At 41.4% G+C, this 18714-nt stretch overlaps 1 protein-coding gene across 9 annotated transcripts in view; it reads right to left on the minus strand.

The window, feature by feature from the left end:
- ZNF236 (zinc finger protein 236) overlaps positions 1-18714 on the minus strand; it is a 151760-nt gene that overhangs the window by 40250 nt on the left and 92796 nt on the right. For all 9 annotated transcript variants that reach the window (XR_012427043.1, XM_045378098.3, XM_074022201.1 and 6 more), the window contains 7 exons: positions 17998-18210; positions 13475-13757; positions 10054-10157; positions 7446-7811; positions 5381-5526; positions 5046-5286; positions 4459-4638 (listed from right to left, as the gene is read on the minus strand). Coding sequence is in view for 8 of the 9 variants with exons in the window: in XM_045378098.3 (XP_045234033.2) it covers positions 4459-4638; positions 5046-5286; positions 5381-5526; positions 7446-7811; positions 10054-10157; positions 13475-13757; positions 17998-18210 (1533 nt within the window). In the remaining variant the exon portion in view is untranslated. The remainder of the gene's footprint in view (positions 1-4458; positions 4639-5045; positions 5287-5380; positions 5527-7445; positions 7812-10053; positions 10158-13474; positions 13758-17997; positions 18211-18714) is intronic.

The raw sequence follows: 18714 nt of genomic DNA on the forward strand, positions 1-18714 counted from the left end.
AAGTCGAGCAGCTGGCATGGGGAGAAAAGCTGCCCCACTCTCAAGCCCCTCTCTCAGCTCAGCCAGGACGTCCTCAAAGAAGTCGCAGGGCCACCCCCTGTGACATGTGCTCTCTGCACCATCAGCTCTCCTTTATATATGGTTACAGCTGTAATTTTACAGTCACTTGTGGATTCTTCAAAAAATGTCTGCACTCCACTTGTTTCTAAGATCCAGAACGCAGGACCACCTCTGACCTGTCCAGAGTTATATTCCCAGATTTCGCGCAATTCTTACCACACAGCAGACACTATAATCTTTTATGGAATAAATGAACTACTGGACAAGAGGTCGTTTCAATTAAGAATTAAGCATGAAAAAAGGACTAGCTTTTGGGTACAAACATATCTGAAGATTAGTTTTTTTTCCTCACAAAGTGATATACATAGTTGGAAAATAACAAGGCTAGGAAGTGAACGCAATCTCTACAAGGTGAAAAGAATGAGATAGGTGTGTTATCCTAAACTGTTAATGGTTACTTACAAAATTGTCATTATCTCATGTGAGCTCATTTATTACGTTGGTGCAAAAGTAATTGCAGTTTTTGCCGATACTAATATGTTTATTTTCCATAAAATTGTATGCTTTAAAATATTAGAAAGCTGCCTCCTTTCCATTTTTCTATTCTATTTTCAGCTGGTGTCAGAAAATTCTCACTGGAGGGCACAAGTAATGAGCTGAGTAAGAGACTTCCAGTGCTGGGTTAGAAAGGGACAGCTTTGTACACGGAGTTATTAACATGATAACATATAAATATATGATGCTTTGTACAGTTGAATAAAATAATTTACTTTCATGACTTAAAAAGTAACATCATCGATTGGTTGGTAACATTAGAGAGAATTTTGTATCCTAGAATTAGACATAAGCCACTAATCCTTACAGAATGGTACTCCATGTGACAAAGAATGATGCTGACATACCTGTCGTGCTACAGGACAGTTTACCTCCTCAGTTACTGTGGGCTGAGCTCTTCAGCTATGACCTCTTATAATGTCTCTCTTGGCTAACTCTTGTGCGGCGTACCTGAAGAGTTCAATGTTATACTCTGTGAGAGAAGCTGATCATTGCTTATTGTTAGGGTAGCACCTGTAGATTATTGACTTCAGGTGCTAACAATCTTATGCTCCTGTTTATTAACAGTTCACTATTTCCTTTAGAATTGTGTTGAATAAGTTCTTGACCTAAACGGAAATTAATATTGTGATACCTGAAAACAACATTCTCAGATGCGTATTGGCAAGTATGTTAAACATACAATTGTATCCTCAAAGCTTTCATTTTCAATTCAGTAAAATTTATGGAAAAACGAAAATGAAACCACAAAAATGCATTTCCCTAAATGACAGTATTTGTTCACACTTTTTAAGCTGTGAAGTATTTTAAAAATACTTCTTATGAGTTCTACTTTAACTCAGTATTTAGGCCCTAAAAATCACAGACTTTGTTGAATAAAACTGTCAATGAATTGAAAATATTTCCAAATATAGTGCACAGCCCAGGTACAGCAAAAGCATGTTAAAAGGATCTGAGGGGCATCAGCAAGCAATAACAGAATCTCCCCTCCCTGCCCTCCACTGGGCAGGCTTGCCGAGCCCGTGATGCTGCAGTTTCCCGTGTGCTGTGTTCCTATCCTGTGTGTTCTGAATGCTCTCAAGTACACACTAACATGCCTGCAATACATTCCTACTAAAACACATTTGCTTGATTCAAAACCCACTAATGCTAGCTTCATCAGCTACTGTAATGATATAATGAAATCATATAGTATGGCAACTAGAAATGAATATGCGAATAAAAAACCTGTTGGAATTCCAATGGAAACCAAATTGAATGCCTTGGAAAGACCCGGTAAACAGAAGATACTTTAAACATTCTGCTGTCAAAATAGGCGTAGGCAAGACAACTACACAAAATCCGAGAGAAAAAGATTCAAAAGACAAAAGTATACTGCACTATGATTGCTTTATAGTGACCTACATTCTCACGCCACGCTGAAGAAGTAGAAACAGGAAATGAAACTGCATGATGAACATGAGTACAGGCAAAAATTTTAAAAAGTAGAAAATGTATTATCACCTGAGCAAACCCATATTCAAAAGATCCACGGATAAATCTCCAAAGTACGCAGGTGTCACTTGTTTGGTTCCCAAATTTTATATACCTTTTTATTAATAACTGGGCTTTTGAAAACATCAGGTACAAGGACTTTCATTGTATCTGGACAGGGTAATTCCGGGAGGCAAAGGACTGCCTTTGCCTTTTACTCAACGTATAACCTTCTTCTGAATGCCAGGACTCATGAACTGCCTAAAGTCTGCAAAACTTAGCTGAAGTGATATGTGCATTCTCTAGTACTTGCATGCATTTATAATCCTATGTGTTAATGGAAAAAAGAACATACTACGAAATCTTTGAAAATTTCTATGGAATATCTAGATGCTTTTAACAGGTTACCATAAATTAAATGCTTTTTGCAGCCCTTTCAAAATGGGATAAGGAATTGTATAGTCAATTATCATTATCCATCATAATAAGTCAGAAAAAACAATCTTAAGCCCAAAGTTGAAACCAAACTTATTTCATTAACTCATTTAAGGTTTTCTCTTAGAAGCCAAATTCTTTTGTTTTTTGTTTTTTGGTTTTTTTTTGAGACGGAGTCTTGCTCTGTCGCCCAGGCTGGAGTGCAGTGGCCGGATCTCAGCTCACTGCAAGCTCCGCCTCCCAGGTTTACGCCATTCTCCTGCCTCAGCCTCCCGAGTAGCTGGGACTACAGGCGCCTGCCACCTCGCCTGGCTAGTTTTTTGTATTTTTTAGTAGAGACGGGGTTTCACCGTGTTAGTCAGGATGGTCTCGATCTCCTGATCTCGTGATCCGCTCGTCTCGGCCTCCCAAAGTGCTGGGATTACAGGCTTGAGCCACCGCACCCGGCCCAAATTCTTAAAAAAATAGTTATATTCATCTACACTTTCAAATATACTAACAAAATAACCAAATGGCCAATAATAAAACACAGGAAGAACAGAGGCACAATCCACAAACTGAAGAATACATTTTCTTAACTCTGAGCAAGAACCACGCACTATGTGGTTTTGATAGGACCTGGCACAATGCTTCTTATACTAAGTGTATTCGAGAAAGTTAACTGGATCAACCAAACAGCTTTCCTTCAGATATAAATATAATTTTAAAAGGAAGAAGGTTACTGAATTATATAAAATTCAATGTTAATCTTCGCTTTCCAACAGCATCTAAAAACCACTGCATTTCATTCAAAAGAAAAGCTGTACCTAAAAATAGTTCCTCAAATTTCTCACTAAAATATTAAAAGAAATAAAGACATCTTCCTGAAAAAGAAAGCTTCTGGTTTTCTTATGAATACCTTTTCTTTCAGTTCTGAAATTAATTTCTGCAGAAATATCTCTGAAACAGCAGAAATGCTGCCCTTCACGGTTGAGTCCATCTAGAATGCTGTCCTTCTCCACAGCTGTGTTTCAGGAAGTGGGGCTGCTTCCCTCTGTCACCTCAGATCTCCACGGAGGTGTTTTGATTCCTAGCAAAACGTCTTTGTTAACAGCATCATCAGGTTATGAGTCTTAAATAAGTTAATATTGAATGAGTTAATATCTGTGGACGTTACTAAAATAATATCTAATACTTAGTAAGGGCTATAAAAGTTGTTGAATTAACAAATGACTCTTAGTTAATACAGAGAGTTTATAGTTAAGAGTCACGAGAGCGAAGCACACCAGGAAAATATGTTCAATGCTCACTGAGATCCGAACACGCTATGGGAATTAATGATACGTAAGGACCAAGGAAGGCACACAAGGAGAAAAGTCAGAATATGAGCAGCCTAGCCCTGAAACAGGGAATGAGTCAGCCTGGTGACTGGTGGAGAGAATTAGATTGCCAACTTTAGGTGGGCTTTACTGCCAAAGGGTATTTCCTACCCGTTTATCTATTTTTCAATGTTCTCCAATGTTTCAATTTTTCTGTATAATCCTAGTAGAATTCTGAAGACATACGGTAAAGAGAGGGCCATGGGGATCTATAACGCCCTAATGTAAAGTTTATACCAGTTTCATGAAGCATGAGTGAGAACCACAAAGCTATGCTTTCTGCTCTTTGCCAAACAAAAATAACTTATTCTCTAAAAATGAGTCAATAAATGAATGAATTAAATAACTGACTGTACTCAAACTGGAAATGACATGAGAAACTATAATTTTTCATTTCTGGTACCAGATCTGAATTAGAACACATTATTTTCACTAAACTTCAACTTCTCCCATAAATTACAAATACGTATTGAGCACAAGCTTTATGCACAGCAGAGTACTGTAGGAAAAGAGATAGTAAGATATACAGTACTTAAATTGCAGGGTGAAAGGATGTTTAAAATAATAACTTACTAACCGGAGATAGTCAGGGTAATTTCCTGTGGAGACCCCGAGGAAGATGTGGCAGTGGGCCCAGCGGCCTGTGCCAGGACCTGGCTCAGGCTGGAGTTGTTGATGGTCAAGGTGATCTCGTGGGGACCGCCGGAGGGGGACACCAGACCTTGCGAAGTCATCACTTGAGTGAGGTCTTGGGTCCCTGATTGTCATTACAAAGCAAAACAAAGTTGAGCTTCAAAAAAATCAATTTCCCCTGTTTTTATATTAAAAATATTTAGTTAAACTGTTATTAAATATTTCAATGAGAGAAAGATATAAAACAAAGCATCAGTCATCTCTAATTCCTTCATCTAAAAAGAAAGCCTTGCGATGAAATGAAGCCAGTATGAAAAGAGTAATTAAATGAAGGTAGCAGTAATTAAGAGCATATACTAAACACATATCATTAATTATAAGAAAAGTTTATTTTATTCTCAAGACATTTGATTTATTGTCTTCCACAAAGAGAAGAAAATGACATCATAACATCCTAAAATCAAATATATGATCACAAGCAAGAAACTGAAACTCCAGCTGTCAAAATAAGCAAAAGTGAGTGGCTCTTACCACTGCTGTTAGTGGTCAGCACTGAATCCTGCTCAGACAGTGGGCCTATGGTCAGGTTTGCAGAGGTCACTGTGGGCTGTAAGGACAGGCCTGAGATGGGCTGGATGACAACACTGGCAGGGACCGTGCTGTCCGACGTCTGGAGAGAGCTGTTCTGTGAGGCCAGGCCAGGCTCCCCCGTGAGCTGCTGAGCCAACAGGTTGCCCTGCTGTAGCGTCTGCTGCAGAATGCTCGGATCAATCTGAAAAGCAGCACAGGTACTTGTAATGAAAACTTCATGCTTCTGTGTGATGCCAAGAGAATTACAGCACAGGAGACCATGGAAGATGTCATACCTGCAATGTAATGTTATTAATGCTGGCAGCATCGATTCCAGAAATCTGTACATTTGGTCCAACCAAGTTAGCAGCCAACTGTAACTGGATGCCTTCTAGGGTAGCCAGGCTCCCATCTGTCAGAGACACAGTCAGGTCACCCCCAGCTGGCCAGAGAAAGAGAAAGGGAATGAACGAATATTGTGAATGCTTCTTAAAACTAAAGTAATTCATTTTTTACATAGGGATTTTTAAATACATAAGTTGTACACATTATGTCAATACAATCTTGTTGTGGAATACCAACACCTACTTTATACCATATACACACATATGCTGTCTAATCACGCTTTATACCATATACACACATACATTGTCTAATCAGTCTTTATACCATATACACACATACTGTCTAATTACCCTTTATACCATACGCACACACTATCTAATCACCATTTATACCATATACACACACACTGTCTAATCACCCTATATACTGTATACACACACTGTCTAATCACTCCAGAAACCTACTTTATACCATATACACACACACTGTCTAATCATCCCAGAAACCTACTTTCTACCATATACACACATACACTGTCTAATCACCCATTATAACATATATACACACAATGTCTAATCACCCCAGAAACCTCCTTTATACCATATACACATACACTGTCTAATCATCCCAGAAACCTACTCTATACCATACACATACACTGTCTAATCACCCCAGAAACCTACTTTATACCATATACACACATACACTGTCTAATCATCCCAGAAATCTACTTTACACCATATACACATACACTGTCTAATCACCCCAGAAATCTACTCTATACCATACACATACACTGTCTAATCACCCCAGAAACCTACTTTATACCATATACACACATACACTGTCTAATCATCCCAGAAATCTACTTTACACCATATACACATACACTGTCTAATCACCCCAGAAATCTACTCTATACCATACACATACACTGTCTAATCATCCCAGAAACCTACTTTATACCATATACACATACACTGTCTAATCATCCCAGAAACCTACTTTATACCATATACACACATACACTGTCTAATCATCCCAGAAATCTACTTTACACCATATACACACATACACTGTCTAATCATCCCAGAAACCTACTCTATACCATACACATACACTGTCTAATCATCCCAGAAACCTACTTTATACCGTATACACACATACACTGTCTAATCATCCCAGAAATCTACTCTATACCATACACATACACTATCTAATCACCCCAGAAACCTACTTTATACCATATACACATACAGTGTCTAATCATCCCAGAGCAACTCTGTGAAATAGACACACTTTATACCATTCACAGACACTGTCTAATCACCCCAGAAACCTACTTTCTACCATATACACATACACTGTCTAATCACCCCAGAACAACTCTGTGAAATAGACACTCTCATTACCCACTTTAAATATATCAGAAAAGTAGCTGAAAAAGATTCTACCGATTAGCCAAAGGTTCAAAACAACCACTACTACTGAGTGGTGATCAGGCTGCAATGGTGCCGTGAGTCACAGAAACAGAAAGAAGGGCACACAGGACATCTGACTGCCATGTACAACTGCTGCATTTACTGGCAGGTACACAAGTCAACACAACTAGCTAAAACGTCACACTTCTCAAGCACTATGTGACCCAAGAACAAATGGAAAACGGCACTGTATCAAAACCAATGCTAATGAGTATTTAGAAATTACACTTCTCCCTCCTAAATTTATGAGACTGCCAACTGAGTAAAAACAAGTTTACATCCACTAAAAACAAAAGCTAAACAAAGTGCTTAGTGTAAAAAAGCAGCTGTCATGGAAGACAGAACAGGAAATGGAAAGGGGCAATGTCTGCAAGATGGAATTCCCATTTTTCCAAATGCCTCATAAGGGAAAGGCTCAAAGAAGGGAAACATGGTGCTACGGTAAACAACGTCTCTTCTACTGTGGGAACAGACAGAAGCAGCGCAGAACAGTTCAATCACTGTGCCGTTCCCATTCCCCCGGCTCAGTGTTTACCTGACACGGAGGCAGGGAGAATAGCTTGGCCCACCAGTCCTGGTTGCAGCAGATTCTGATCAAACTGTCCTGTTAGAACAGAGTTGTTCATGATAAACACATTAGGGTCAGTAGAGGAGGAGTTGAGGAGGTTTACGGGCTGCAATCCTTCCGACGAGCTTCGAGTCACAGGCTTTCTGGCCTTCTTTGGGTCTGGTTTATAATGAAACTGCATGTGTGTCTTCCTTCTACCCGAGGTACGGAAACGCAGCTCACAGTGCGGGCATTTGAAGGGCTTGGCTCCCGTGTGCAGACGCATGTGGACCTTCAGACTTCCCTTCGTGGAGAAGGCGTTGCTGCAGACGTGACAGCTGAAGAGCTTCTGACCTGAGAAAAGCCCAGCCAAGAATCAGCAGAGGCGATGGCAGCCGCGACACTCACACCCACCCCACTCAGCTGTCAATCTGGATGTAAATATGTTGAATCAGTGGATGGAAGTGCTTTAATGAGAATCCCTTTCACCTATAAGATGTTATGGATGTCACAGGCAATTGTTGCAGGAATTTAACAGTATATTATTTACAATTTGAACTCAGCATTTTCACAACCCTTTGAGCTTTATAGTGTTTCTAAACCACTGCGTTATTCTGAACCTTGATTGGAATATTTGATTTATATTTATCAGAAGCTAATGGGTCGTATGACTTAACAGCCCAGCTCTGAATTACTGTCACTTTTCTTTAATTTTACAAATGGTACTTTAACATCTCAGCATCTCTCTATCTTCTCTTCTGCCAAACAGGAGCGACCAAAATGCCAGCACAGGTAGGCATCACATGGGAGAATGTGCAAAGGAAAGTTCTATTCTAGGGTCAAAGAGCTGTGTGCCTAGTATCATGTATCTAGTTCCTGAGGCTCTTTTCATGATTACTGGGTATATCAAAGGCCACGAAGGCTCAGAGCACCACGAGCACAGGCTCCACCCTCCAAGAGCCTCTGGGAGCTGAAAAACTTCCTGGCTGGTTTTTCCCCTTTACTGGTCCAGGAACAAACGCTAATTTTTACAGCATGGCGCACACTAGGATCCACAAAGGGACTAGAGCAATCTACTATCCCAATGCCACCCTGGGTTCCTCAGAAATCACACCTCTACTTCAGAATGGAGAAAGAGGAACTAAAAGGTATTTATCCCGAGACTTCTATTTCTAGTCCTTATCCACACAGCCTACACTGAACTCCAAAACCAAGGAAATGATGAAGCAGCGTGTACCAAGTCATCGTGGATGTCACTGGGCACCTGCTGCATGACAGGCCATGCCCTAGGCCTGGGGGCGCAAAGGTAAATGAGGCCGGGCCCTCCATATCCGCAAACAGTTCATTGCATTACACAAGAGAGACAAATACAGGGAGCCTAAAGAAACAACAGAAAAACTGCACACAGGACAGTCATATAAACAAGCTCAGGGATCTGTTTATCTAGCTCCAAATATTAACCCATCAGAAAAGAATCACAGGGTCAGGTAAATGTGTGAAAGTCCACAGGACAGTCATATAAACAAGCTCAAGGATCTGTTTATCTAGCTCCAAATATTAACCCATCAGAAAAGAATCACAGGGTCAGGTAAATGTGTGAAAGTCCATTTGTTCTTGTTGGTTGAATTCTGCTTATAACCAACAATGAAGAATATAAATTGGTCTGATAATCATAATTCTATGAATCATTATAACAACAGCTCTGCATTCACTGTGCGTTTACCACAGGCCAATCCATTCCTGAGCGTTTACCAAAGGCCAAACACTTTTCCCAGCTATTTAAGTGTCTTAATACTTAAAGCTATTTAAATGTCTGAACTCCCAAAGACAGAGGTACAACTATTAGCCCCATCTTCTGCAGGAGAAACCTGTGGCTGAGAGGAGAACCTTGTCTAGGACCACAGAGCTCACAGGAGGACTACAGGATTCCCAAGCAGGCAGAGGCAGAGCCAGCCTCACCACCGCTAGGATGCACTGTGCAGAATTCCAGAAGCAAAGGCGCAGACGAGATGAAGATGAGAAAAAGGCCAGGAATACTGGACATTCACTTCTCCCTTTGCAAGATTTTCCCCCCACATAAAAATAATTATGAAATGATAACTGCCATCAGATTTGCTAAGTGCCAGGTTTTACAAAACCTCAACATACTAAATCTCTTTGGCTTAAATGAGACTAAGAGGTAATCTTTTTAACAAAGTTATTTAGGCATGAGTAAGAATACATGACAATTTTTAAGAAAAATGTAACTTTTGAGACCTAATACTTTTTTTTCAACTGAGTAAAAACAAGTTTACATCCACTAAAAACAAAAGCTAAACAAAGTGTTTAGTGTAAAAAAGCAGCTGTCATGGAAGACAGAACAGGAAATGGAAAGGGGCAATGTCTGCAAGATGGAATTCCCATTTTTGGGAAATTGTCATCTGGACAGCTTTCCCTGTGTCACGAATAAAAAAATCTTTCATATCACTTTCTTCATGGTGCTTCATTTTTAGGCTTTCTAATTTGGAAAGTATTATGTATGCAAAATACATAGGAACAAAACATACGAAATGCTATCCTAAGATCTCTACCAATGACACAGGAATGTGCTCCTTACCTGTGTGAGTCTTCACATGGCAATCGAGAGTGGATTTCACAGTAAAACTCTTTCCACATTCATCACATTTGTATGGCTTTTCTCCAGTATGGATTCGAACATGCCTATCCAAAAAGCGTTAATTATAGACGCATTGACAAACAACTTCATGATTTGAAATTTATAACTATATAAATTAAAATTAGGTGTTACGACGTTTTGATTACGTTTGGCCAAGAAAAACTTTAAGCTTCACTCCAAACAAAAAATACAATAAACAAATCCAAATAACAATGAAAATATTTGCAAGACAAATAATAATAGAGATAATTTCTGTAGGGAGGGGAGCAGTGGCTCACGCCTGTAATCCCGACACTGTGGGAGGTTGAGGCGGGCAGATCATCTGAGGTAGGGAGTTCGAGACCAGTCTGGCCAACATGGTAAAATCCCGTCTCTACTGAAAATACAAAAATTAGCGGGCCGTGGTGGCAGGCGCCTGTAATCCCAGCTACTCAGGAGGCTAAGACAGGAGAATCGCTTGAACCCAAGAGGCAGAGGTTGTAGTGAGCCCTGATCACGCCACTGCACTTCAGCCTGGGCGACAAAGTGAGACTGTCTCAAAAAAAGAAAGAAAACAATTTCCTTAAAAAACCCAAGAACTCTGACAAATCAGCAGGAAATCCCAAACAATATCAGAGTAGAAAAGTGAGCAATGCACAGAGAGCTTACAGAAGAAATACAAACAGTCTAAAAACATATGCAAAGCTGTTCAACCACACCTAGAACCAAAGAAGAGCAGATGAAAATGGCATCCTGTTGGCTGGAGCTGTAACACAGGCACTCGGAGTCTCTGAAAGACAGAGGCACAAGGCCCTCTGGTGGCCTTTGCCAGACTCTACCCTCACTGAGCCATCAGAGGCTCACAGGCTCACAGAAGACAATCACGGCAGCACCCTGCCAGTCATCACACATGGAAACTCAGTGTTCGTCAGGAGGGGTCTGGTAAAATTAATTTGGTATGCCCATGCGACAGAACCCTGCATTGCCATTAAAAAGAATGAAATAGGTTTATAGATACTGACAAAGAAAAATATCTATGATTCACTGACATGTAAAATTTTAAAAACCAGAATCGTACAACTTAACATTGGTATATGTCCAGACATTTCTGAAAAAAAAAAAATACTTAAAAAACTGTTAACAGTGGTTATCTCTGGAGAATAGGACACCCTTCAGTACCGTTTTTTGTTTATCATCACATTTACTCACTGGGAGTCTGAACCTTGAACTTTTTTAAAATGAAGGCTAGGACAAGAAGAAAACGCAGCTATAAGAATGTCCCGCTCTCGGAGTTAGCAGTGAGCCGAGATCACGCCGCTGAACTCCAGCCTGGGTGACAGAGCGAGACTCTGCCTCAAAAAAAAAAAAAAAAAAAAAGAACGTCCCACTCCTCTGGTCTTTAGCTACAGTCGATGGAGACACGTTTAGCACTTCATGTCGCCTTGGTGGCATCTTGTCTCTGCTAATTGGTTGGCACGCCCCACCCACAGGCAGGTCACAAAGTGCTGTCTCAACACCTCCATGTGACACCCTTGCCAGGCCTGACTTTCTCATCTATGACTCCACCACTAACCCCTACTGGAAAACTCTCTCTCTATCGGTTAGTTCACGAGTTCCTCTAGGCCACATACAACTGCTGGCCAGACTGGACTCCTTCTTATAAACATCCCAAGTTTCCATCAGAACCCCTTAGCTCCTGCTCTCCTTAGTTTAACTTTCTTTTTTTTTTTTTTTTTTTTTTTTGAGACGGAGTCTCGCTGTGTCTCCCAGGCTGGAGTGCAGTGGCGTGATCTCGGCTCACTGCAAGCTCCGCCTCCCGGGTTCACGCCATTCTCCCGCCTCAGCCTCCCAAGTAGCTGAGACCACAGGCGCCCGCCACCACGCCCGGCTAGTTTTTTGTATTTTTAGTAGAGACGGGGTTTCACCATGTTAGCCAGGATAGTCTCGATCTCCTGACCTCGTGATCCACCCGCCTCGGCCTCCCAAAGTGCTGGGATTACAGGCTTGAGCCACCGCGCCCGGCCAAGTTTAACTTTCTATGTCTTATTCCCAACCTCAGATCACACCATCAACTTAGATTCTACCCTGGAACTTCACTACATGGCTTAACGAGAGCTTGCTATTCAAGGGTCCTGTGGCTGCACCACCCAGTGGGACCTGGGCGCTCTTCCTTCTCCAGTCACCTCCCTCATTGTCACTCTCTAGCTGAACACACCCCGCCGTCCTGCTGTGGTCAAAACACAAAGGCCAGCAGTCAAGGTGTGTGCTCACTAGGGTGGCACTGCCAACCCAGCAGTTCCTTGAAACCACCTACCCTTTCCCTGCAGCACCTGCTGCTGCCCTCTGTAGAATAAAGAGTACAAGGAACACACCCTCTTTGGTTTTCTGAAACATCCTGCAATATTGAAATCTTTGCAGTTTGTTTTACTAAGTTGCTGAATAATTAGTTCTATCTCCTAGAGCAAAACATAAGCATCCCCCTTATATACAGAAACTCTTCTGATTCTTTAGGAGAACACTGATACTTTGGTCTTCCTTTCTCCAGAAAGGAAGGACATTCTGAGAGCCCCTTCTGTTCTTTACCATGGGTCTTGGTTTCCAGATTCTTCATGGTTCTGCTAAACTCGATCTCATGTATCAGCCACTGCTGTTTGGCCAGTTGCCAGTGAGTCTCCCTCCTGTCACGTGATTGTGTCCCGCTCCTCACACTGACTGGCAGGCGTCAGGCGGGAGGGCGCCTGCTGCTCTTCTGCCAGTCCACAAAACTTAGAGCCCTGCCTTCCTCAATGGACAGATTTGTTTTCATTGTTTACTACTATGACAACCATACAGAAATAAGCATAAGCAATCTACAGAGAAAACAGACTTTCTTTTTTTTTTTTTTTGAGATGGAGTTTCATTCTTGTTGCCCAGGCTGGAGTGCAATGGCATGATCTCAGCTCACTGCAACCTCCACCTCTTGGGTTCAAGCGATTCTCCTGTCTCAGGCTCCTGAGTAGCTGGGATTACAGGCACCCACCACTGCGCCCAGCTAATTTTATATTTTTTAGTAGAGACTGGGTTTCTCCCTGTTGGTCAGGCTGGTCTCAAACTCCCAACCTCAGGTGATCCTCCTGCCTCGGCCTCCCAAAGTGCTGGGATTACAGGTGTGAGCCACCGTGCACAGCTGAAAACAGACTGTCTAATTAATATTCTGAACGAGCTTACTACAGAGAAGTAATTCAAGCTTAAAACCATACACTCTAGTAAGCAAGCTGCCATCACTCAGGTGACACCGGGTTGAGAAACTAATGGCCCTGCTGCAGTGAAAGTCACCAAAGGAGCAGCTGCCTGCACCTCCAGTCTTCAGAGCAGAACCCGCGCAGCGTAGCCATGCCCTCACCTCACCAGGTCGCTGGGCTTCTTGAAGCTCTTGGGGCAGTATGTGCAGCAGTTGGCATGCTTGGGCTCGTCCTGCAGCTCTGCCTGCTTGTCCCTCAGCTCGCTGATGCGGTCCTTTTCTGCCGCGGACTGCACCAGGACCTTCTCCGACACCGTGGCGCTCTCCTGCGGCCGGATCTTGGCTAACTGGGCTGTCTCCTCCTCTGTGAAAGTGATGACCTCAGGACGAGACTTCCGTGATGCATTTCTGTCAGAATGTTCTTCCTCCTCCTCCATACAAATGTCTAAACAAAATCAAGGAAAAGGGATCAAAAATCTAATGAAGAAAACTTAGGTTATTAGCAAAACAATTAAAACTAAATAGGTATGTACGTAATGAAAATCAATAACTCAACCAAGCTATTTTTATGATGGTAGAGAGTTGCTATATTTTCCCACCTCTATTGAGAAACTTAGGTCACGGAAAGAAAACAGCCAAGTGTACTGGAAAGTAGGGGGCGGAGGATGAACAGAGGTTGGTGAGGAGGTGAAAACATCCACTTAGATAGAAGGAATAAGCTCTAATGTTTGATAGCAGAGTAGGATGATACAGTTAAAAACAATGTATATTTCCAAGCAGCTACAGGAGAGAACTTGAAACGTTCCCATACTTAGAAACTGATAAATACTTAAGGTGATGAATACCCCAAGTACTCTGATTTGATCATTCCACATTCTGTTATTGAAACAAATTATCACATGTGCGTCATAAATATGTACAAATATTATGTAACCAAAAAAAACCAAGTCAAGGGCTTCCCTTAGGAGAGCGATGACCAACATTAGGAAGATGCTCGGATTAAAGACCTGCTTCTACCCCTCCCTGCAAATTCAGGAGTAAGCTTTCAGGCTGATAGTGTCCACACAAGCTACTGGTATTCATAAATACAGATATTAATTTATTCATAAGGGCAAAAAATGAATTACCCTGGGATTTGTAAAAACCAGAAGCCCAAAAATGGGAGACCAAATTAATAAATTAGCAAATGGTCCCCAACTAAAAACAATTACTATAAAGAAGAAAATAAAACTTTAAAAATATATATGGTTGGCCCTCTGTATCTGTGCCTTCCACATCCATAGATTCAACCAACTGCAGTTAGAAAATACAGATATTTTTTCTCTTGTTATTATTCAATAAACAATACGCTATGATGGCTATTTACAACCAGGTGCAGTGACTCACGCCTGTAATCCCACTGCTTTGGGAAGCTGAGATGGAAAGATTGCTTCAGGCCAGGAGTGTGAGACCAGCCTGAGTCACACACCAAGACTCCATCTTTACCAAAAATTTAAAAATTAAACAGGCATGGTGGCACACACCTGTAGCCCCAGCACATTGGGAGGCCAAGTTGGGGCTTGGCACAGAAGTTCAAGACCGCCTAGGCAACAGAGCAAGATCCCGTCTCTACAAAAAAATTTTTTTTTTAATTAGCCAGGCATAGTGGTGAACCTGTAGCCCCAGCTACTCAGGAGCCTGAGGTGGGAGGATTGCTTGAACCCAGGAGTTCAAGGCTGCAGTGAATTACCATTAAGCTATTGTACTCCCGCCTAGGTGACAGAGTGAGACCCTGTCTCTCAAAGAACCCCAAACTATTTACAGAGCATTTATATTATATTCGGTATTGTAAGTGATCTAGATATGGTTTAAAGTATACAAGAGGATGTGTGTCGGTTACATGCAGATACTACGCTGTTTGGTATCAGGAACTTCAGCATCTGCAGATTTTGGTGTCCTCAGGAGTCGAGGAACCAATCTTCAGCTGATACTGAAAGAGAACTATACGCGTAAGTATTCATTCCTAAATGAAAAATAAGGATGCATTCCAAATGATTAAAAAAAGAATAATAGAGAGGAAAAAAAGTTTGGCTGGGAGCAGGGAAGTCATTATTGTACGACTGACTGAAAAAAACTTACAACTCAACAGAAACACTGAATTGCCAAGTGAACAGTGATTAATTCACCAAATAAGTAAATTTAAAAACCAACTAGATAATTTTTCTTACCATATAAAAGGAAAAAAAGATGAGAGATGGGTGCGGGGGGGAAGAAGATAGAGAGGGGAGCAAATGACAGCGAGGGTGTGGGTTGAGGGAGAAAGTCATGGAAGATAAAGCCAGTGGACTCAATGTCTATCTCACAGAAATTCCAGAAAAAGATACAGCAAACTAAAATTCCACATTATACCAATAAAGCTTGGAATGATCTGAGGGTAGTTTATAGATAGCAGCCCCACCAACACTCATGAGGAAATAAGGAGGTAACTCTGTTAACATTCTTTAAGGAACTGAGAACACAATCAGTATAGCACAGGCTGGAGAGAGACAGAACAACAAAATTAAGCACGATAGACAGACAGCATGAAACAGACAGCAAGTGTTAGAAGCTGGCTAACGTCACAATAAATGTGAGGGAATTTAACCCCTATCTAAGTCTCTAGGTTTGGGCAAAACAATGCAATTTAACACGTGACTTTTCTCCTATGGACAAGAGTTCTTCTGCAGTTTCCCCCACAATGATCCAAGGAACATAAGACATATAAAGGTGAATCTAAATAAATATGTAGCAGTGAGATGAAGCCCAAACAGAACCCCCAAATTGATGCTAGAATTCAGTAGCATTAGAAGCTTTATTAATTGACAGGAAGGAATATGTAAAGAGGCTTAGAGATTATTTGTATTTGGCTGATAAATTAACACGCTCCAAATGACAGGGTTCTAGAAATAATGCCTGTATGTCCCATAGCCTTTAACTCATTTGAAGGAAAGGGCCATTTTCTTTTTATACTTCATGAAATCTAATGACAGAATTTTTAAAATGGAAAGAAAGGCTTTAGTAAGTATCATCGGACTAAAGAGTTTGAACTATCTCAGTATAACAGGTCAGAAACTTTTATTCCAGAATTATCTACTAAAGAAATGAGGTGCACAGTGGCTCTGGCCATGGTTAAGTCACAGTTTTTGTTACTTTGAGGGAGTTTAGGCTAAAGTTTTACAGACTTATTCCTCAAAACAGAAGAGAAAGGTAGACTACCATAACCCACCGGGGACCCCGGATGGTCTCACTGTGATCTTTCGGTCAGATGGTGGCAAAGCAGACAGAGAGGGCAGTACCTTGAGAGAGGATGATAGGCCACCAGCAGGTCTGACCTCTGATGACAGTCCCCATTTAGCAGCCCTGTCTCCACACAGCCACTGACACAAGATTCACTGACAACATTGCATACCAACTGTGCCAGGACAGGATGGCTGCAGCATAGGCAAGAGCCCAGGCCCACATATACACTCAGACCAGCCATGACCTCCAAGAGTATCAGAACTAACATGGATTTTAAAACGGCAATCTGTGTGCTGGCACAATGTGTCAAAATATAAAATGTGCTCCATTCTTTTTTTTTTTTTTTTTTTGAGACGGAGTCTCGCTCTGTTGCCCAGGCTGGAGTGCAGTGGCCGGATCTCAGCTCACTGCAAGCTCCGCCTCCCGGGTTCACGCCATTCTCCTGCCTCAGCCTCCTGAGTAGCTGGGACTACAGGCGCCCGCCACCTCGCCCGGCTAGGTTTTTTTGTTTTTTTTTAGTAGAGACGGGGTTTCATCGTGTTAGCCAGGATGGTCTCGATCTCCTGACCTCGTGATCCGCGCGCCTCGGCCTCCCAAAGTGCTGGGATTACAGGCTTGAGCCACCGCGCCCGGCTGCTCCATTCTTAACTCTGTAATTTCATTGTGGAACTTACTAAAAAGAAGGTGTCTCTTATAAGCACAAAAAGTATAATCACAAAAATAATACTTAGGATCTTTCCGCTTGGTATGGGACTTGGGAGAATTAACTTGTCTAATGTTTTGCTGGCTGGTGTACAAAATGAGATTAATCCCTCTAACTATGCAGTGTGTTGTGTCTATTACATGAGACAATGTAATGGTAAGCACAGGTTTTGCCAAGGTTACAGTACTCCATAAATGCTACCATTACCATTTCAGTGAAAGACCAGATACTAGCTACACATCCATCAATCCATCAACAGAAAATTATATAATAAAATATGATGGAATTCCATGGAGTCATCTGAGCTGATGTAGATCTGTGTTCAGTAAATTAAATATGCCTATAATAAACTTTAGTAGATGGAAAATTAAGCACGCTACAACACTATTTAGAGCAAGATACCATATTTGTTAAAAAGCATTAAAGTCTCTAACAACATGTGCACGTAAGCATGAAAGGAAGAGCACAGTGTGAGAGCGAATGCTCATTCAGCGTGTGGTGATTTGTAAGAGCAGATGTTTTCTTCATTGCGCCTCTGAATTTTTCTTCCAAGAGCATGTACGGCTTTCCTAATCAGAAAATAAAATTAACTATTAAAAACTCAGGGTGCTACTGAACTTAATCTGTACATAGCCAGGTTAAAATACTCACGGTGATTTGTGAATGGATTTATTCCTAAATTAGCATTGGGTTCATACACTTTGAATCAACAAACAGAAAATACCTCCTCCTTCTGTCTCTCCAGTGGCTGACACAGCAGAGGGGACTGCTTGGTGTCTCTTCATGTGCTTTTTACAATGCACTGTAGTTCGGAAACCCTCCTCACAAAACGGACACTTATAAGGCTTCATGCTCATATGTGTGGCCATGTGCCGGGTGAGGCTGCCATTGGTGGTGAAGGAAGCATTGCACACGCTGCAGCTGAACGCCTTCACTCCTACAAGCACAGAAACAGAGAAAAAATGGCTGGAACCAATCCTATTTCATTACCTTAAAACCAGAAGCAGTCAAAACCAAACAAAGATATGTTTAATAAGCCACAACATTATCCTGAGGCTTAGCAGAGTTTGGTTTAAAAAAAAGTAAATCACAAAATTATGGACAGTTTATTTGGTGTGGGTTTCCAATTTTTAGAAATGGGATTGTTTTAAGAACATGGAAGTTAACACAGGACATCTTACTGCCTTCTCTACTGAAATCAGCAGGCTCTGTGAAGCCACAGTCTCCAAAACAGATCAAGTCCTCTCTGCCTTCAGTCTTTTACCTTTAAACTGGCAACACGTGGATTCTACCCCAGAAATGTTTTTTCCAATCCATCTTTTCATCACTTCCACAGCACATGAGGTATATTAGGCATTAAGAACTAGTCTATAAATCTTCTATACAGCTTTATTTTCAAATAAAGTCCCATATAGAAGGCCTTCTCTCCTCTGGACCAATG

Source organism: Macaca fascicularis, chromosome 18 (genome assembly GCF_037993035.2).
Source record: "Macaca fascicularis isolate 582-1 chromosome 18, T2T-MFA8v1.1".
NCBI classification, from domain to species: domain Eukaryota; kingdom Metazoa; phylum Chordata; class Mammalia; order Primates; family Cercopithecidae; genus Macaca; species Macaca fascicularis.